The 21,711-nt window shown below is 43.4% G+C and overlaps 1 protein-coding gene and 1 long non-coding RNA gene across 12 annotated transcripts in view; one reads left to right on the top strand and one right to left on the bottom strand.

Moving 5' to 3' along the window:
* Positions 1–21,711, top strand: part of BMPR1B (bone morphogenetic protein receptor type 1B) — a 451,702-nt gene that overhangs the window by 385,802 nt on the left and 44,189 nt on the right. For all 11 annotated transcript variants that reach the window (XM_083179085.1, XM_083179084.1, XM_083179077.1 and 8 more), the window contains 3 exons: positions 3,175–3,337; positions 14,238–14,340; positions 18,854–18,956. In XM_083179085.1, the coding sequence (XP_083035211.1) occupies positions 3,192–3,337; positions 14,238–14,340; positions 18,854–18,956 (352 nt within the window). In that variant the 5' untranslated portion in view covers positions 3,175–3,191. The remainder of the gene's footprint in view (positions 1–3,174; positions 3,338–14,237; positions 14,341–18,853; positions 18,957–21,711) is intronic.
* LOC146066034 (uncharacterized) overlaps positions 19,693–21,711 on the bottom strand; it is a 29,665-nt gene continuing 27,646 nt past the window's right edge. The window contains exon 3 of the long non-coding RNA XR_014472823.1: positions 19,693–19,795. This is a non-coding gene — a long non-coding RNA (uncharacterized LOC146066034). The remainder of the gene's footprint in view (positions 19,796–21,711) is intronic.

The raw sequence follows: 21,711 nt of genomic DNA, 5'->3' as shown, positions 1-21,711 counted from the left end.
GCATTACCATTTTACATTCGTGGTTTGTTCCTATCTATCTGCCACACTTACAGATTTAAAAAAAAAGGAAATGTTATACAGAGTCATGCAAACTACTCCTAATTTTCCCCAAACCATGTTTATTTGTGTGACAAACTAGAAATGGAGCAAAACATTTACACTGCTCCACAACAAAGTGGTTGTTGGCTGTTTTGACAATGGTAAAAAATCCCACAAATGTACAAACTACAGTGGACCAAACTGGGATACATATCGAAGGAGATGGGGCAAGTCATGCACAGGGGGTGTGGCTATGCCAAGAGGGGTTGGGACCACAATTGCAGAGGGTATTTAATGGTTCTCACCCAATAATTGTTCTGTGTACCTGTCCCTTCATCTGTTCACAGGACATGATTGTAGGAATGTCTTGCCTAAATCAGAATTTTAGGTGGAACGGAAACTGTTCTATTGTATGCATTTATATCCAGGGCTATATTTGTGCAGGCTCTAGCAGGAACTGTGGCCCTTATTCTAGTTCACTCTTTCTGACAAAATATTTCTTAGATGGACAAAACCATGTGCACTGCAGGTGAGGCAGGTGTTACTTGTGCAGAGATAATTAGATTTGGGTGGGGTTTTACACCTGCCTCACCTGCAGTGCACATGGTTTTGTCCATCTAAGAAATATTTTGTCAGAAAGAGTGAACTAGAATAAGGGCCACAGTTCCTGCTAGAGCCTGCACAAAAATAGCCCTGTTTATATCTGTTGTAAATATAACATTTCTCCTTCCCCTATGTGTATTAATAAATTCCTGGCATTTCTCAGTGATCAGCAAGAACATTTCCCCCAAGTTAAAATGAAATTATTATTCTCATCCTTCACCACATAATGTTAAAGTGTCTGAGTCTCTCTTTAATACCAAATTTCAAGTGATGGTCCGTTCCTACATATAGGTCCTCATCCTGATCTGCTCGGTAAACTTGTAGCTTACCAAGCAGTTGTTGCACCACCCCAGCGAATCGTGGCCCCCAGCAGTCGTATACCCTTGCAACTATGCCATGAAGACACATCCCCATGCATGTGACTACAGCCAGAAAAATCATTCGACGTCAGCAATTTCTCCAGGGCTCGCAAATATAAGACAGTGGATACTGACTTTATTTGCGGGATTCTGCCAGAAGACAGGGTGGGCAGCCACCCATCCAGGCATGCCTGCACTCCCATGAGGACACTCATGAAAAGCTGGGCGTTCCCATGGGTGACACCTGACTCTGCCGCCCCCAGGCAGCAACGCTCTGTGCAAACGGCTCAATCGCTAAGCCTGTTCGCCCAGGGACCCTGCACATGTGCATAAACCATTATGCACATGCGCAGTAGATAAACATTGGTCCACCGTGCAAATGCGTGGGGGACCAAACTAATCAGAAGCAGGCCCCCCCCCCCCCACCACGAAATACCACTCCTTCACTAGTTAATTACGGCCGTAGCGTATCTTTGGGGAGGGGGCTTATATTCTATAAATCTCATAATTTGTCATTTTAGCACCATCCTATTCTAGTAGACTCTCAATTCATGTCATTTGCTGTAATGGGGCGGGGATTGATTATATCAAGCTTTGTCCCCACCTCCAAAGTGAAAACCTAGGTAAGTATGATCCATCTTCCTTCTTCTGGAAACAGTGGCGTAACTACTGTAAGGCAGCCCCAGCTGCCGCTTGGGGGAGCAATCCACAGTGGGGTCTGTGTGGGCGCCAGCACCCGCTGGACACACTGACATGCTGCTGCCTGCCACTGCCTACTAGCTGAGCACCGGAGGCGAGTCAGCCGCAGCGCGGGTGCGGCCATGGCAGAGACAACAAATCCCCCCACTGATTCAATTGAATCAGCAGTGTTTGCTGGTTTCTCTTCCTCTAGCGTACTTCAGCTTCTCGGTTATGCGCGTGACGTCATCACCTCACATGGGAAAACACGCTGGAGAGGAGCCCGGGGGGGGGGGGGGGGGGCACAAACTTTTTGGCAGGGGGGAGCACAATTTATAGTTATGCCACTGTTTGGAAATGTTTATTTGGTACTGTATTATCTGGGCTCCCGATTTTTTTCATTGCATGCCACTACTAAAGGCATGCAATGCAATGCAATTTTTCATTGTAAAGACCTGATTTTTAATTGTATAGTCAACCATGGGTGATTTTATACCCCCACTATCCAACTACGCATGGAGTTGATCTTATATAGTGTGGCAAGCGCAGCGAGCCACCGAGCCCGAAGCGTGGCAAGCGGACGTGGATAACTTTACATGTATTCTGCGGCCCCTCGCGGGGCTCACTGCGCTCGCCACGCTTTGGGCTCGGTGGCTCGCTGCGCTCGCCACACTATATAAGATCAACTCAATGCGTAGTTGGATAGTGGGGGTATGAAATCACCCATGGGTGACTATACAATTAAAAATTGGGTCTTTACAATGAAAAATCGCATTGCATTGCATTGCATTGTACTGTATGCCACTATATTGCATGCGATGTGATGTGATGTGATGCAATGCAATGCAATGAAAAAGTACCGTTTATTTTGTTTAAAATACCATAAATTATGTGCAATAAAATGCAAGAATGTGATGCTGGGTGTAGTGTAACAAAAGTGTAAAGGTTTTGAATACTTTTTTCCATCAAGTATGTTAATATTTTTGTAGGAGGAAATCACAGACCAGTTGTACTGACGTTGTTCTGCTCTTTAGAATGTTTAGAATGTTTAGAATGTTTTGTACAGTAATTCTATGCCGTGACTTCTCAGCTATCCATTAATGAGCTCATTGGTATCTTCATAGACCTTCATGTTTCTTGCATATTAGATTTTGGCATACAGTATGCTGATAACACAGCCATGTTATTGGATATTCCTTGTGTCCTTTTATTTAAGTATTTCCATTCAGCCATGGATATTGTATTAGTACTATCTCTTGGCATTTATGTAGCTGTGGTTATAATAAGTGAGTCAGGAAAAGTGGTACTGCACATATTTTAGGATTTTCAGTGTTAGAAGTTCATGTGGTAATCTTTAGGAGCTTGTGTCTCTCTTCATGGAAATCCAAAGTTTAACTTACTGTGAAATTATTTGCTTTCTTTTTAGTATATTTTATATGTGTCCAGGAATTGGCTTTCCGCCTAGATCTTTATTATTTATCCGATTCCCTTTCAGCGAATCTCTTTGATAACATGCTTCTGAGGAGCTCAGCAAAGCTCAATGTGGACAGCAGCAGGAAAGAGGACCCAGAGAGTACAGCACCTGCCCCTCCACCAAGGATGCTGTCATGTTACTGTCATCACCACTGCCCAGAGGACTCAGTCAACAATACCTGCTGGTTGGTATATATTACATTGTTTGTGCTTATTTGCTATGTTTCTCTGTGTTATGGCCCCCATACACTGCAGTGACTTCTCCCTTTGGAGAATTTGCACGCAGGATCTTCTCGGGCGGCAGGAAGCCTTGCCAAGCTGGCCTGGCTCAGAAGCAATCAGAGAGATTGCTTCTGCAGCAGGGGCGACTCAGAGGGTCTGGTGCGATGAGCAGGGGGCCGCGCATTGCATCAGACCCGCTGTCAGTCACCTGCAATTTGGGTTCTTTTCCTGTGATTGATTAGTGCAATCACAAAAAAGAACCCAAATACAGTAGGCCAGTTTATGGGAGGTTATAAGTTATAGAGTGAATCGCATGTAGTCAAAAAGTCTGTTTTATTCCACCAAAAATAAACTCTTGAGGAATAGGTTTATTTTTAAGTTGAAGAAAGTTTACTTGTTATAATGCAATATTTAGTAATATGGTAGAAAACATGTAATAGGCACATTGCGGGCCATTTCTGCAGCACCTCCCAATCTTGCCCCAGGCTCACAGGGGTAAATTTACTAAGATGAAAGTTCTATTGAAGATACAGATGAAGCGCCCCTCATTCAGGCAGGGGCTGGCAAAACTATCACCAGCCCCCGCCAGTGGGTGCGCACACGGTGGCAACGGAGCTCCCCCCAGGTCCCCGACACCCCCATCCGACGCTTCCCCCACCTCCCCGCACCATCCCTAACCCTGCCCGTCTCCCTGTAGCGGAGACAGGCAGGGTCCCGGCGCCCAGCCGCTGAGAGACTGGGACGTGCGTGCGCATGAGACGCACACGCATCCCATTTAATGGAGTCCCTGTCTGCCGGAGCCTGCCAGAGGGGGCGTTCTGGCGGGTACCGGGCAAGGACAAGGGATGCTTCATATGTAGGATGTTGCCAATAGCAACCAATAGCATTCTGTTATCTTCAACATTGCACATTAAATAGAACCTCCATAGTAGTACATTTACTCCACAGATTTTTGTATGTAGCCCTATGGTTCAGCTAATAAAAATCAACCAGTTCAGAGCTACAACTGTGCTGCACTTATTTGCACTCACTCGTGGGTTAGTCTTAAGTCAACCCCAATGATACAATAATAAAATGACAACATTCCAAACCAATTAATGGGACTATCAAAGCCATTTCAATATAGGTTAACCGTAAGGAAGGTAAGCATTTCAAACATAAGTTTGAGTCAATATGTCTGACCTACATAAATGGTTTTCAGTTAAGGTAATGAAGAGTATCCTTTAAAAAAAAGATTCTGATAACAAAAGTCAATAAATAGTAAATACTGTATAATGTGTTTGGAATTTGAGTATAGTTTTACAACAAGTAATAATTCATTAACCGTAACTTTCTTTTTTATATTTATTATGGCAAAGCAGCCATATAGCGTCTGCCAGCACAACCTGTCACTGAAACTTCCACAGCTTAAGGTGCATCTTTATTACTGTGCCTCTGTTAATAAATAGGCTAATTATTATCAATATTCCTTTCATTGCATTGTAAATCACCCTGAGTGTAGCCAATGTCAGTGCTCATCATGGAACGGGCAGGGCAATGTTGGTTTTATAGCTTCAGTTGCCTTAGAAAAGCAGAGTAGCGCATTTTCAGTACTCTGGGATATAAGCCAAGTCTGGCTTTAGTCTGTCTCTAGTGATCTGTGCCATGTGGAAACCTACCCTAATACCAAATAGAAAGTTCTCACAGTGTTTTACAGGGTGTTAACATCATTATTAATGGAGAAAACTTGAAAGATTGTTTCGAATAGGATTATTGTTGGATATAAAATTCAGGCAGAGAAGAAAGTGATATATCTTTTTCAGGAACAGCAAAGAGATTCTGTGAGCCATACAGCTGAATGTAGAGTATTCCCTCCTATGCTTCAGTGTATGTGTGCAGTAACTCACCAGCAGTCCACACTATGGGCCTGATAATGATTCATATCTATACACAAACCTAATGGTTTGCGTACAGATACTTCAGGTTCTGTGCATGTGGGTCTAGTGATGTTGCTTGCAGCCCCTGTCAGCAGTATCATGATTGACATGCTTGGGGGGGGGGGGGGCATCACTTAGCGCTGTTATTCAAAACGGGGGCGTGTCCAGGCATCCTGGACCCTGATATCTGGATCCTACTCCCAGTAAGGTTTAGCTCACACAGGCTGACCGGTGCCTGTAGTCATCGCAAACCGATGCTGCGTCCTCAGCAGGGCCGGTGTAAGGCTTCTCAGCACCCTAGGCAAAACTTCAACCTACCCCCCCCCCCCACACCCATACTGCCACCAATACCCAATTTCCAAACCCTTAAGGCATACTTGCCTAACATTCCAGAAAGGCAGGTAGGCTCCCAAAAGTCAGGTGGTCCTCCCAGCCGCACTTTTCCTGAAGGCCTACCTTTGCCACCCACAACAAAGTGCAAGGAGGAGGGGGCAGCAAAGTAGGGAAGTATGCCTCAAGGGAAAGTATCGAGGTGAGGTCTTAGATGTTCCACAGCAGCCATCTGCATTAAGTACAACAAGGATCCTCATAGACATCCTTTATTTTTTGATAGGCAGACTTGGTGGCTCCCCCCAGATCCTGGCGCTCTAGGCAGCTGCCTAAAGCAGCCTAATGGTAGAGCCGGCCCTGGTCCTCAGACATACATCTCCTACAGAAGCCTCCTGCTGTATTAGAATTAGCCTCTTTAAAGCTATGCGATTTAATCTCAAACTTCTTTCTGGGCAACTGGGATGAACTTAGGCCCCTGATGTGAGCTGTGCTACTGTAGCTTTCTGTACTATGTACACCTGAGCTGTGCTAGCTTTCTGTACTATGTACACTTGAGCTGTGCTAGCTTTCTGTACTATGTACACCTGAGCTGTGCTAGCTCTCTTCACTACAGTATGTACACGTGAGCTGTGCTAGCTTTCTACACTATGTACACGTGAGCTGTGCTAGCTTTCTGTACTATGTACACATGAGCTGTGCTAGCTTTCTTTACTACAGTATGTACACGTGAGCTGTGCTAGCTTTCTACACTATGTACACCTGAGCTGTGCTAGCTTTCTACACTATGTACACATACCCTCCAACATGACCCATTCCATTAGGTACAAAATGCTCTGTTCCTGGACTTCCCTGCCAGTGGCAGTTGCAGATGTGAGCCTGCTGCACAGTCCAATATTCAAAAAGGGGAGCCACCCCAAACATCACTGTCCTGGACTCACTGGCAGTTGATGTGACCCCCCTCTTTGAATATTGGACTGTGCTGGAGCCACACCTCTGTAACTACCACTGGCAGAAAAGTCCAGGAACAGAGCATTTTGTACCTAATGGAATGGGTCATGTTGGAGGGTATGTGTACACCTGAGGTGTGCTAGCTTTCTTCACTACAGTATGTACACGTGAGCTGTGGTAACTTGAATGCAGCTTTACTGGCTTCGGCAGGGCAGTTTTGCCAGACATTCTGAGTAGCCTGGTCTGATGTTCATGCAGATGATCTTATGGATGTAGCAAGTGGATCACTATGTTCACATGGAACTTTTCTGTCTTGTGGAAGTGTCATGGGCGTGTAAGCTGATTTGATTAATCGTTTGCAGTGTGCAGATGGAACGTTTGTTTAAACTGGTTCTTTTGTACCAAGCATGGGGCTGGTTTAACTCAAAATACTAATGATTACAGCTGCGGATGTGAAAACAGTGGGTGTGACAAGCTTCCACATGCTGTATACAAGGGTGGATTCGCATATTAACAGAGACTGCTAAGCAGGCTGGCAGGGGCATATGCCACAGATTCAGGGTAAAAATTGACTTAATAAATTGTGATGTTACTGTATTCTAAAACAAATACCATAAAAAATTGACATCAGAGGTATTTCCCATAATGCTGCCACTGAGATCTTCTAAACATGAGGCCTAATTCAGACTTGATCGCCGAACAAATTTGTTTTCAAAATGGACAAAACCATGTGCACTGCGGGTGGGACAAATGTAACATTTGCAGAGAAAGTTAGAGTTGGATAGATTACTTTGTTTCTGTGCAGGGAAAATAGTAACTGCTTTATTTTTACACTGCAATTTAGATTTTTGTTTGAACACACCACCACCGAAATCTAACTCTCTGAACATGTTACATTTGCCCTACCTGTAGTGAAACATGGTTTTGTCCATTTTGAGAACAATTTTATCCTGCAATTAGGCCCATGATGCGGAATGCAAAGGTGTCTTCTAATACATAAGCTCCAGTAAATAATATTGGGATAAATAGTGCTTATTATTTAAGCATACAGTATTTTAATTTAAATGAGATTCAAAGGATATAAAGGAAAGTCATGTTGATACCTAGCTAAGGATAATTTCTAAGAGTAGCATGTGAGATGATCACGTACACATGCTAATCTGTGGCACCCTTTCCTGGTAGATACACCTGCCTCTTGCATTTGGGAGCTTCCCATGACCTTTAAGCTATCACAGAATCATCACTATCAACCACTGGATTTTAGTTGTGCTACTTTATATGTTTATATGTGCATAATAACATACAGCAGGATCTGGTGCATACCAAATGTAAAAGACATGTAAAAAGGTTGTATGCCCACAAGATTTTTAAATGTCACAAAAGCTTATATTTCCCCCTCCCCAATACTTACCCAGCAGTAGTAACGGCTCTTTCCCCAGTGCACAGAAGTACATGAATAGATAATTGGATGACTGCCATGGTGTTTTTTGACCTTCTCCAATATGGTGAGCCTTGTAGGAAGAAGTAGAGATGTGTGGTTCAGTTTTCCAGAAATACATACACACCCAAACTTAGGGCTTCCGATTCAAATTGTGTACCAAATCACTTTGGGGTTCTGGCACAGGTTGATTGTCATCTCGGAACTCGGGTTAAAAACCTGAACGTGGTTATTGGATCACCTGTAAACAGCTCAAATTATGTGATATGAGCTTTTTTCAAATATTTATTTTTTATCAATGTTTATCGATTTCATGGTACTTGTTTCCTAGCAGGGCGCCCACTAAGCTATTTGCTTAGTGGGCTATTCTGCATAGCGAAATCGCATCGCACTTCGCATCGTATGGCTTTTTGTGCCTTGCGATGTGTGCGATCTCAGTATATAATTTAGTTAATTTATTCACTGCACCCTGAGTGAAATCGCATCGCAGATGAGATGAGATCTCAGTAGTTCATATGGTAAAACACCTAAAACAGCACAACTCTCCAACTCACCCCGAAGCATGGCAAGCGCAGCCGAACGCATCCTCCGACCTTTTCATACCCCCACTATCCACGTCGGTGTGGAGTTGATTTTATATACTGTGGCGAGCGCAGTGAGGGTACGTAGTTTAATTTACATGTATTCCGCGTCCCCTCGCGGTGCTTGCCACGCTTCGGGCACGGTGGCTCGCTGCGCTCGTCACAATATATAAAATCAACTCCACGCTGACGTGGATAGTGGGGGTATGAAAAGGTCGGAGGATGCATTCCACCGCCCCTCGCGGGGCTCGCCACACTTCGGGGTGACGAGTGACTGTTTTAGGTGTTTTACCATATGAACTACTGAGATCTCATCTCATCTCACGCCACAAAAAAGGCCTATGCGATGCAATTTCACTCAGAGTCCAGTGAATAAATTAACTAAATTAACTACTGAGCGTACGTAGGAAATCTGGGCGCCTTGCTAGGAAACAAGTACCGATTTTATATATATTTTAAAAACAAAACCAAAAAACTCGATCCGAACCAAAACACTTTAGAATAGTTTTGCCATAAACCAAAACACAATGATGAATTAGAGCCAAAAACAAAATTCAATACAAGGCACCAATACTAGCACAGAAAAGTCAGTACTTGAACTCGTAGATCTTGTATATTGTAACTATATGGATCTTGCAGCAACAAGTTGAGGGAGGAGAGGACCTATATGCATACTAATCTCCCCCCAAGGAACATGCTGTAAGTAGACTCTGGCAATGTGTCCGCATCAATTTCCCAAAGTTGACAGCTGTGGAGAGAGAAGTACAATATACAGTAGTCTATGGGTTCAGGATGTGAGCCCCCTAGACCATTGTATTGTGTGCATTGCACAAATGATAGATACTCCTAAAGAAGGGTGTTCTGCCAGACAATACCACTGGAAAATTGAGAAGTCCCCTGTTATCATTTGTAGAGGTCATCACCAATGGCAGCCAGATTTTCTTTTACACCTACTGGTACTGAGCTGACGCAGGTTTGCTACTATCACTGCTGCAATGCATTGTAGAAGTGGGAGGCTTCAATACATACCATTTGATAAGGTAGACACGTGGATGATGGAACTGAGTCAAGGCTGGCAGTAACAAACATTATGAAAGACCAGGAAAGGGTGAGGGTTTGCAAAAGAAAGATGAATCAGGTGTGGTGGCATGCAAACATACATACACATATGTATCATATCACTGAATCAGGACTAGTACTAGACAGAGAATATCCAAAGACAAGCCAAGGGCAATGGAAGGAAAAGGCAGCAAAATCCAAAGTTAGAATAGATCGGTAACAAAGGATCAATCTTTTGCAGGAAACAATCATAGCACATTGGAAGAGGAAAAGCAGATACTTAATCCGACTGTGACCAATCAGCTGCTTTTCTGTGAAGCTGGCCCTTCCTGGTCCCAAATCACCACACTTATGGAGAGAGCAGGGGGTCCTAGGCATACAGCTGGAAGTGTTGTAACATTAGGAGAACCAGGAGTCTAAGCTGGGTACACACTGAGCTATATATCAGCCATTCAATGGAGCAATATAAGCCCATTGTTTAGTGTGTACCCTCCATATATTATTTAACTATATTGGTCTCAAACGTATACCATTGACCCTGCAGTACAGTTGATTGATAACATTTCTATAGCTAGAGAATATCAGCGCATATGACAGGGGTCTCATACACTTGCTGAAGGGACTACCGTTGGCTTTAGTGCATGGGCACATTTAAAAATGTACCAATTTGTTTTATAAATCGTACCTTCCGGCCAGGTCTGTACCCAGCTTTAGAGTCTATTGCGCTTTAGAATTGTTTTATTTAAAGTTAGTGCTCACTTATGCATGCTAGATAAAGACTGCCTGCTTTTGCATGTAGCTCAAAAGTGAATGACAACTGAAGATTTATACTTTGAAGTACAGCTAGGATGCATCACCCTCCCAGCACTAAATGTGTCTGCGCAATTTACATTTGCCACCCTGCAGAGCATCATGGTTTTGGCAAGAGACAAAGCTGCACCTTTCAGATGGATTTACATCTAAATCTAAACGAAGCCCAAAATGAGCATACCTAACAGAGGGCTGCTTTTTCATCTAGCTGTGGTACATCAGGAAATGGCAGAATTTACACACATTGCCATGAGCCAACTTACAACTCCTAAAATGCTCAGTATGTCAGGGCCAGAGAGGTGTGCATTGTAGACCTACTGGTTATTTTAAGTCTGTTGTAGAAAGTTTTCTTCACCACAGGTGTAATCTGTCTCTGCCACTTCAATGGGAAATGCATGTGTTGCCAAATTAATTTGACAGTGACGTAATGTAGTCAGTGTTTGGATGACTGCTGGGGAAAAACATTCTCAAAAGCCGCTAAACACATTAACATTTTTATACAAGTAGATAACTATGAGCACTACAGCCCCTACAGCTGAATATTAACTCTTATAACACCAGTAACGTTTGGTATTTACACAGAAAGCAAGAGGCCTGGAGGATAAATGTGGATTAGGAGACTGTAATCCCACTGAAATGTGTATTTCCCATTCTGTCACTCTTCTCAATACATGCCAGTATTCATAAAATAGGTGGTATAATCGGGTATTGTATTCCCACATCCTTCAAACAACCCTTACACATGGTCTGAGCTAAAACATGAATAATGATAGAAAAGTAGACTCCAGATGCACTTTATATTTTATAAAAACAAAAGGAGACCATTGAAGTGCTTTGAGACGATATTTCATGACACATCGGATTTCCAGTTTTCTGTTTTGACATTGAACAATGACCCAGAGTTGTCAAAGCATGGAGAGTTACCAATCAACTTCTCTGCTAGATTGCAGACAGGCTGTAGAATGGCAGCAGCTGATTGTTAGTACTTTATCTCTCTCTCCCCACTTTATTTCTTTCAAAGCTTTGATAAATCTAGCCTATGGGCCAAATGTAGTAGGGTGTGAGAATCAGAAAGTGAGAGATTTTGGGAGAGTTTTCCCATTGTATTAAAGCGACACCCCAGGATGATTTTGGCATGTATTTGATTGCCACTTTAAAAAAATGTAAAAGTTCTCCCAAAATATATCACCCTACTACATTTGACCCTTTATGTTTCTAAGGCCTACTTCAGCCACTGTTCCTTCTTAATTATTTATATTGTCCTTCAATCAATGCAGTCCCAAAAACTGCAGAGGGCCCCCAATTTTTGGGGTAGACCCCTGCATCCCCGGAAGATTAGGCAGTCCCCCTGCATCCTATCCGCTTCCTAGTGAAGCAGGCGGTATTGTATAATAATCACCAGCAATCGTGCGGTGTGAGAAGTTGGTTGAGCTAAATGTCAGGATTAGCTAATTTAGCTCTGCTTCAATACCATGGACCCATGAATCACAGGTGTTTCTCTGTGTTGGGGTCAGGGCATAATGTAGATACAGTTCAGCTCCACCTTCGGAAGTGGGTTATGGCTTCTCCCGTGAGAGGAGACACTGCAAGCCACCTCTTGTGGGGATGCACCAATTTCACCCCATCAGCTTCATTGTGCAGGCTCGAGGACCTGGCTTGCTCTCTCCTCTAAAGACAGTGGTTCCCAACCCTGGTCCACAAGTACCCCCAACAGTGCACATTTTCCAGGTCTCCTGACAGAATCACAAATGAAATAATTAGCTCCACTTGTAGATCTTTTACAATGTGTCTGAATAACGAGTGCACCTGCCAGGTGACCTGGAAAACATGCACTGTTGGAGGTACTTGAGGACCAGGGTTGGGAATCAAAGCTCTAAGACATGGGTAGGGAAAGCTCTGTTTACTTGCCATCACAAAGCATTACCTGTTCAGTAAATTATCTGTCCAACATGGGTATTTCTTTTATTTTTATAATGCATTCTAGATATGGGGACAGGAACTGCTTGTGCTCCTTTAAAGGGTATCATTCAGGATGATCCTGAATGATAACCTGTATCCACACTCTAGTGACACTGAAGTGAGCACAGGGCATTCTCACTGCCTATGTTGCTTTCTCAGAAAAGGCTGTGGTTGGATGATACATACTCACCAGCTTGTCCAATCAGTAGCTATTATTTAAACTGTATGACATCTACAAGCTAGTGGTCTGACTTCAAAATTAAACAAGTTGCAGTAGCGCATGCAGGGGGGGTTTCTGAGTACCCAGAACCCCCCCCCCCCAGGAGACTGAGGGCCCTTACCTGAAAGCTGAGGGTCCCCTCTTTCCATGGGTATAAGAATTGTAAAAATCGGCCCTTGGGAACTGGAGATATCTGACTTCAAAGCAGTGGTCCCCATCCAAGCCTGTTAATTGTTATTCCCAGTCAGATATTTCAGGTTCTGTCTGACTTAGAGTTTTTCTGAGGGTATATTCCAAAAGCTGGGACTCTTCCCCTTTGAGGAACACTAGTAGCTTGTCTCTACTGTTCCCAGAACCAGAGATATCAGCCTTCTAGCAGCTGGTTACTGCTCCCGCTCCACACACCTGGTATGTAGTATTATATACTCGTGGGCAGATTGCTCTGCCTCCTGAACTCTAATCCCCTAGTCCCCAGTACCATTTTGTAGGAGGGATTCTCTAGTTTTTAATTCCATTAAAATCCAAGAAATCTATTTCCGGGAACTGGAGATATCTGCAGTCAAGCAAGCTGTCCTCCCACCAGAAAATTATGAATAATGAGCCCACTCCACATCCCTCCTCTGCATATTAAACATCCTCTACCACCCTGGAAGTTATGTATCAGGGCTGCTTAATTCAGCCCAATGCCCCCTTCTCCCACTCCATTTCCCACCATCTGTGCAGTAAAGGGGTAATTAGTGGAAATTATTGATCCAGGCCCTACATGCTGAGCAGTTGATATAATACCTCCTACCACCCGCGGGACATCAAAGCTTCCCCCACCCCTACTGCTGGAGGATCGGTAGGGGCACCAATACATTGCTATGCCCAGGGGTCTACACTGCTGTTGACACCCCTGTATGTATGTATGTATGTATGTATGTATGTATATATATTTTTTAAATTATTATTATTATTTGTAAACATTTGGTCTATCTATAATACTTTAACTGACCTGGCATATACTGGGTCACCTAAGTGTCCATCTCCGTGCTTTGCTCCGCCCCTCTGGAAACCCCCTTCTGAAAATCCTGCGTTTGCCACTGAGTTGTTTTCCTTCAAAGATAATGTGGCAAAAGCTGGGAGTCCTTTGCCCCAATACAAGTTAGTGGGCAAATAACAAATGCATGTCAGTATGACAGGCTTAGCAGCAAATCATTATAATCTGAATATATCCATGTTTCTAGGGTTTTGATTGATAGATCTACAGTGTCTCTAGATAGAAAGTCAATAGGTTGACACCAAAAGGTTGACCGGTAATACGGTAGGTCGACATGCAAAAGGTAGACCCATCATGAAAAGGTTGACATGAGTTTTTCACAAATGTTGTCATATTTTGGACTTTTTCCTACTTTATGAAAAAGTCATGTCAATATTTTGGTGTGTTTACCTTTTGACCGTCTATCTAGATACTGTCGGTCTAATAATCCACACCCATGTTTATATAACAGAATGTTCTATTGTATTTTATTCTGCAGGTTTACCAAGCATAAACGTGTAATGCTGTCTGTTCTGCCCCTATGATTAAAGCATTGAACCTTAAATGCATTTGTCTGTCTGCAGGACGGATGGCTACTGTTTCACAATTATAGAAGAAGATGAATCTGGACTTCCTGTGATCACCTCTGGCTGTTTAGGACTAGAAGGCTCTGACTTCCAATGCAGGGTAAGCCTCTCATATTCACATATTGTCACCACTGCCCCCTTCTGGAACCCCATCATGCTTCATTAAGCTGCATGGCAGCCTTCTGTGTCTTATTATTAGTAAACAAACTTTATTTCTTATGGTGCTTAAGATAAAAGCAGATTTCCATATGCTCTCTGCCTGTAACACCAGTGACCAGATGACAAAGAGACGTTCTGTTGCACAGCTGCACATGCCGGTGACTGAATGGTGCACACACAATGATGGGATCTGGAAGCTGTGATTAAAACTCTGTGCTGCTAGAACAAGCAACAAGTTTCTAGCCATTAGCATAAAAGAAGTTAATCATTGCAGGGGATAATAAAGACATCTGTGTTCTTGACATGCTCTGGAATGTATTAATTTTAGGCATCCAATTCATATTTGATAACAAAAATCATGTGCACTTTTGACCTGATTGTGTTTGAGCGCAGCTATTAATTTAGTGAATGATACATTCTACTGAATGTGTTGCCTTTGTGTCGGTTCCCACACCCCGAGTTGGAACATCCCTTTATTTCCCAGATGGCTTTTATTATGGAGTGATTGTCCATGTGTGGTCATGGGAGGAATGCTCATGGCTAATATGCTCTTACTCACTTCCTGCACTGGGTGTTCTGAGGGGCAATGGTTATATGATAGGAAAAAATAACAGTTCAGTGAATGGGTTACTGTCTGGCTGCCCGTCTATCATTGCAATATTGTATATTTGAAAATATAAGGCTTTCCTTAACATAAATAATGAAAAAATGGCTAACCTTATAGCTCTTTTACACCGCACCAGGGACCCCGGTTATTGCCAGGTTGGTGACAATCTGGGTCAAGGTGCGCGTGAAAGCACCATGCTGAATAACCTAGGTCGACCAACCTGGCAATTCGACCCAGGTTATAAAAAGGTTCAAACCTGCGTCACCCTCTGTATAATGAGAGACTTGGGTTTAGTGTGAAAACACCAAACCCAGGTCGGAACTGGGATTGAGATAACCATAGATCCGAAAGTCTGACAAAAAATGATGTTGATGAATCAGATATTTTTCCTCTTGCCTCAAAATATAACAACATTGTAAGTCATACCCCTTTCAGATCGCCAATGACGGGTCGGAACAGGATCACGATCCCAGGTCTGACTCGGCAAAGACCAAGGACATGTGCTTTCACACTAAACCCGGGTCGTCAATTAAACAGAAGGCGACCTGGGTTTAAAGTTAAACCTTCTTATAACCCGGCTCAAAATACTTCATCAACCCGGCAATAACCCGGGTCAGGGATGCGGTGTGAAAGGGGTATCTCTGAGGAGTTCCTTGACCATATAAAGGTGACTTGTGAAAACTGTAAGTGTACTTTATAGCATGGGATGCCTTATTATACAGTTTTCCTAATAAATTAAAATGTATAAATATATTAAGGAAGGAAATCCAGGGTAGGGGTGCCCTCTACTAGGGTAGAATTGCACCTCCAATCACACAGCAGCCAGGAAGACAGCACACCAGTCCAGTGGTTTTTTTGTACAAACAAGCCATAGCTAGTTTTATAAATTGTAGCCCATTTGGACACTACCTAAACATGGTCAATTCCTTATATTAAAGTGGAAGGACCTAATGCCCCTACCACAAACACAGGCATATTATTATTATCATTTATATAATAACTAATGATAGTACAATGGCAAATAAAGACAGTTGCTTCAGTGGACAGGACACTTATGGGCCCTACACACATGCCGATGTGTGCAGGGCTACCTAGCTATGCTAGGTCGGGCTGTTCTGCGCCGCTATCGCCTAGCACACAGAGCTGACAGCCCACACACAGAGCGAGCTGTCAGCTCTGTGTGCTAAGCGAGCGGACAGCGGCAGTGTTCTCCGGTGGGAGAACACTGCCGATGCCGATATTGATGGACACTGTCCATCAATCTCGGCCACCGATAAAGACGCGCGGGGACGCGCACGGATGCCGATACAGCCCCCACACATACACCGATGTGAGGGCATTTGCTAAGCGACTTTGCAAAACTAAGCAAAATCGCTTAGAAAATGCCTTAATATCAGCATGTGTGTAGGCCGTATTAGGCAATTATTAGGGTGGCATATATATATATATATATATGTATACTTTCAAACGCTTTGCAATAAAGCAGGGGCACTCACCAATTTGAAGCTTAAGTCAGCATATTTTAATGTAAATCTTCAAACGATAGTCGACGTTTCAACCCTCTAGGGGCCTTTGTCAAGACACCACACCATAATCATAGGCACAGCAAACAGGAGAAGTGCCTATGATTATGGTGTGCTGTCTTGACAAAGGCCCCTAGAGGGTTGAAACGTCGTCTTTCGTGTGAAGATTTACATTAAAATATGCTGACTTAAGCTTCAAATTGGTGAGTGCCCCTGCTTTATTGCAAAGCGTTTGAAAGTATACATATATATATATATATATATATATATATATATATATATATATATGCCACCCTAATAATTGCCTAAGTGTCCTGTCCACTGAAGCAACTGTCTTTATTTGCCAAATTGGTGAGTGCCCCTGCTTTATTGCAAAGCATTTGAAAGTACTGTATTTATGGCTATCCGGAAGGATCTCCTTAGAGGTGCACCCCAGCTATTCTAAAGGCCTTTGGTTCACAGGGTGGGACTCATTCGATTTGCACAGTACTTACTCGTAGTGACACCCTGAGCAAAGCTGACACAGCAAATACGAGCCTCTTATAGATACAGGCATTAATTAGCCTGTTCTCAGACTAAAGGCCTAAAACCCTAAAATAGTCTTTATGGGTGGAGCCATCCCTTCCTTCTCACACCAATACCACCAGGACCCACCCGTATACAGCTACTACTAATAGCCCAAACTCTACTTAGCAGAGAGACAGTTCTTGGTCGTAGGTCAAAAACCTGGTACAAATAGATCTCCCTTTTACCACTTTATCAATATATATATATATATATTTATTAACAGTTTCTTATATAGCGCATACATATTAAGCAGCGCTTTACAGAGAATATTTGAACATTCACATCAGTCCCGGCCCCAGTGGAACTTACAATCTATATTCCCTACCACGTGTACACACGCACACAGAGACATTCTAGAGTTAATATACAAACTCCGCACAGTTAGAGCCATGGTGGGGCTTGAACCCATGACCTCAGCACTGTGAGGCAGTAATACTAACCATTACACCATCCGTGCTGCCCTAATATAATCATACAGTATATATAGATATATTCGAAGAAAAAAGGAGAAAGCACACCATGAGCATAAAAGCAATTGACACTTTACTATAGCAAATACATGCTCACATACATTGAAGTTTAAAATAATCAGCTTACCAGCAGAAAGGGGGTAAGACGGATGATAAACAGCCGTAGACTGGTACACAAGCAGGTTGAATTTCACAGACCAGTGTCTGCTGGCAGTGTGCAGCTGCGGGCAGAATGCCTTCGCTCTGGATCATCAAGTGTAAGCATGATGTCACCAGATGTTCCTCCAAGTAAGCCACGCCCAATGCGTTTTGTCAGCAGGTTGGACTTCGTCAACCTGCTGACGAAAACCATTGGGCGTTTTATTATTTTAAACTTCAATGTATGTGAGCATGTATTCGCTTTAGTAAAGTGTGAATTGCTCATGGTGCGATTTCTCCTTTTTTCTTTGAGTACCTGTGTTTGGGGCCAGGATATGGTCCATGGAGACAGCTGCACACTTATGAAGTAATCGACACAGAGGATACTATATTGCGTATAATTGTATCTAAGTATATTATATACACAGATGGAGCACCTCTCAGCCAGCGCCGGAGCTCGCCAGAATTCCCCCGCTGGCGAAGAGGCGATCCATCTGACTGTGACGCGTGAGCGTCTTACACGCATGCATGTCACAGTTTTTGTGCGGCGGGAATGCGAAACCCTGCCCGTCTCTGCATCAGGGAGATAGGCGGGGTTAGGGGGTGCAGGGAGGTGGTGGGCACCAGCGGACAGTGATGGGGAGCATCTCTTGCGCGCACATCCGCTTCCGGCTGCTGGCGATCCAACCGCCAGACCCCCGCTGAATGAGAGCAGATCCATCTGTATATATACTATTAAGCCTGCTCGAAGCTAGTCTGCTACCTTGCGATGTCAAGAAAGTAGGCATATATATATATATATATATATATATATATATATAGATGATATATATATAATATACAAATCATACCTTATTTGTTCTATTTATTTTTTTCATGATCAAATTTTCACCAGTAGCCGGATTTGCTTCTAACTCTGAATGCAGAACATAATTGCCCTCAGGTCTTATTTTTCTTTTGATTAAAGTTAAATACCAGCTAAATGAGAATCCTGTTGTGTAAGTTCGAATGTCAAAATAAGTGGCATTGTCAACAAGGGACCAATATTGGTGGCCTCTTTTGAAGCTTTAGCTCAGTTTTATAAACATCACCTTTACAATGTGTTTATGTTTTCTCATCACGTTTCACAAGAATATATTTTTGTTTTAGGATACACCTATAACACATCAAAGGCGATCCATTGAGTGCTGCACAGATGAAGACTTTTGTAACCGAGATCTTCATCCCACCCTGCCCCCACTTAAAAATAAAGGTAATATTGATGGGCGCATAACTTTTTGAAATAAGACAGTTGAAGGGAAAGACTCACTGGAGGTATTTCCAGTGACAATTTGAGATTTTATTTTGTTTGCCATGGAAGATATTATTTTCTTTAAATATCACTGATATAACTTTTATCAAGTAATTTTAAAGCTGTTTTATACAGATGTGTCCTCAACATCTATATCCTATACTCTGTGAGACACCTGTGGCCACTGAGCTTCACTGAGAGATACTGTATAACGTACTCATTTTCTCTTTAAATTGTACATCCTATTCGCATCACTAATGCAGTGAAACACCACGCACAGAGGTTATTTACTAGTTATTTATCAGCTTCTAGAACAGGGGTGGGCAATAATTTCAGCTGATGGGCCGCTTAACACTTCCAGCAAATGTTCGAGGGCCGCGCTCAGGAAAAGTGGGTGTGGCCATGCAGAAGAGGGTGTGGTCACATAAATGGGGGGTCTCCTTGAGTGTAGTGTACCACACGATATACCCCTTATACACATTATGCAACACATTATGCAACACAAGGCACGCACCATAAATTTATACACACCATAATAACCATTACATATACCACGTGACGTAATGTCCATTACCCATTATACCAAACATCGTAATGCTCATTATACTATATGCCACACACTATAATGTCTATTACATACCACATGCCATAATTAAATATTATGCCACATAAGTTTTGCTTACCTACATGTTTGTTGCTATGGGTTTCATGTTTGATGCCAGGGGTTAACATGCTCTGCCAGGGGTAAAACCTTGTTTCTATGCGGTCAACCTGCTCTGCCAGGGGTTATGTCAGGGAACCTGGGAGGGGACGCGGAGACACTTTAATACTGCTGCCGCCGTTTATGCCTGTCTGTGCCTGACCCGCACAGAATTTATTTGAGCCTGGGAGGAGACGCGGTGACACTGTTACTGCTGCCACTGCCGTTAATGCCCGTCTCCGTCTGTGCCTGCCGCGCACAGCATTTCTGGGAGCGTCCCCTCCCACGCTCCCAGTAATGCTGTGCGTGGCAGGCACAGACGGACATTAACGGCGGTGGCAGCAATAACACAGTCATCATTATGCAAAGTAAATGTTATTTATGTCATGGCACTCGAGGTCACATCTGATAATGACAAGCGGCTATAGTCGGGCCGCTTGTCATAGTAATATATGTCAATGTGGCGGGCCAGACCAAAGCGTCTAAAATGATCAATGTAATCTACCAAAATTCTGCTTACAGTTGCTTTATTTATGCAATAAAATGCATATTTTGAGCAAGAAATGCTCTCAATGTAGCCCAGTCGGCTGCAACTTGAATTCCAAGAGGAACTATTTAAAGTGTATAAGGTCACATCTCTATCATTTCCATTTGGACAAATTTGTCTATATTGTCCCATTTGTGCCTCACCTCAAATACTGTGGTGTGGGTGAAGAAAGAACAAGTCTCAGTGTGCAGTTTTGCCCTAATTGTGCCACGTTCCATTATCTTATCGCACCTGATCTCCCATCTATAACGATGGGAGATCGCAAGATGATATGCAATTGATGTTTGTTTTCGCGCTGACTGCGCTCATTAAGGTCGGATTTAGCTTTTCATAGTGGCTAAACCCATCACTCAAACCGGAGACTTAGCTCGCCAACCCCAGTGGGGTGCGTGCGTGTGTGTTGTGAGCTGAAATGCTGGCAGCTGACACAATTGAGCTATATTTGAATAGGTCCGATGGTCTCCCTTTATTGGCTGCCAGAATGGCAAACATTTAAATATGGCCCATAGTGTCTTTCAGATCAGTGTATAGCCTTCCTGGTATGATACCTTAGGTTAGTCAATGTAATATTTGACGTCATTGAGTAAGGCCTTCCAAATGCTTGTACCCGACTTTAAATTGCACGTTACATTCAGGAAAGCTGCTACACAAATTTTTTCTCTTTTGTATTTGTGTGCAAGACCTTTTATTTGAAAATAATGCACTGTACCTTATTGACTGGATCAGATTGACATTTGTATGAGGAATTTGTCACTTTTAATTCAGATTCCAAACTAAGACAACGGTCTTGTATCCATAACTGAGAGACACTCTGGGTGACATTCTATGGTTTGTGATAAATGCGCGTTTTTTTTATCGCACCACTTCGCCCTTTTTAAAATCGCAAGATTGGCCCGTTTTTCGCATATTTAATGAGATGCGAAAAACGGGCCAAATAGTGCGAATAGGTGTGAGTTGGTGCGATGTGTTTAGTCCTGAAAATGTGCGATTTTCATGTCTGAAAATCGCACGTTTGCAGGAAATCGCAAATTAAAAAAAAAAAGTCAGCTCCTGATTAGCCGCTATGCGGCCAATGGAATCATTCTGAGAAGAGGCGCGGAAGATGAAACATCTCTGCACCTCTTCAGTCCGAGAGCGGGTACCACAGCAGCCGGGAGCAGCGCGTCTGCCGGAGAGGATGCCGATGTCGTCGCCGGGGACCAGGTGAGTAGGATTTCCTTCCTCAGGTACCCTTGTGGACTTCTTCGGATCCTGGACCCCGGAGACATCAGCCCTGGAGCCCAGGACCCCGGACCAGCCCCGGAACCAGGACCAAGGCCCCGGAACCGGACTCTTCAGCCCTGGAACCAGCCCCGGAACCAGGACCAAGGCCCCGGAACCGGACTCTTCAGCCCTGGAGCCCCGGACCCAGGGACCGACCTACGGGCTCAAGGTAGGTAAGTATCAGTGTGTGTGTTATGTGTGGATTA

Source organism: Crinia signifera, chromosome 1 (genome assembly GCF_055691185.1).
Source record: "Crinia signifera chromosome 1, ASM5569118v1, whole genome shotgun sequence".
NCBI lineage: Eukaryota > Metazoa > Chordata > Amphibia > Anura > Myobatrachidae > Crinia > Crinia signifera.
This window is presented reverse-complemented; position numbering and strand designations above follow the sequence as displayed.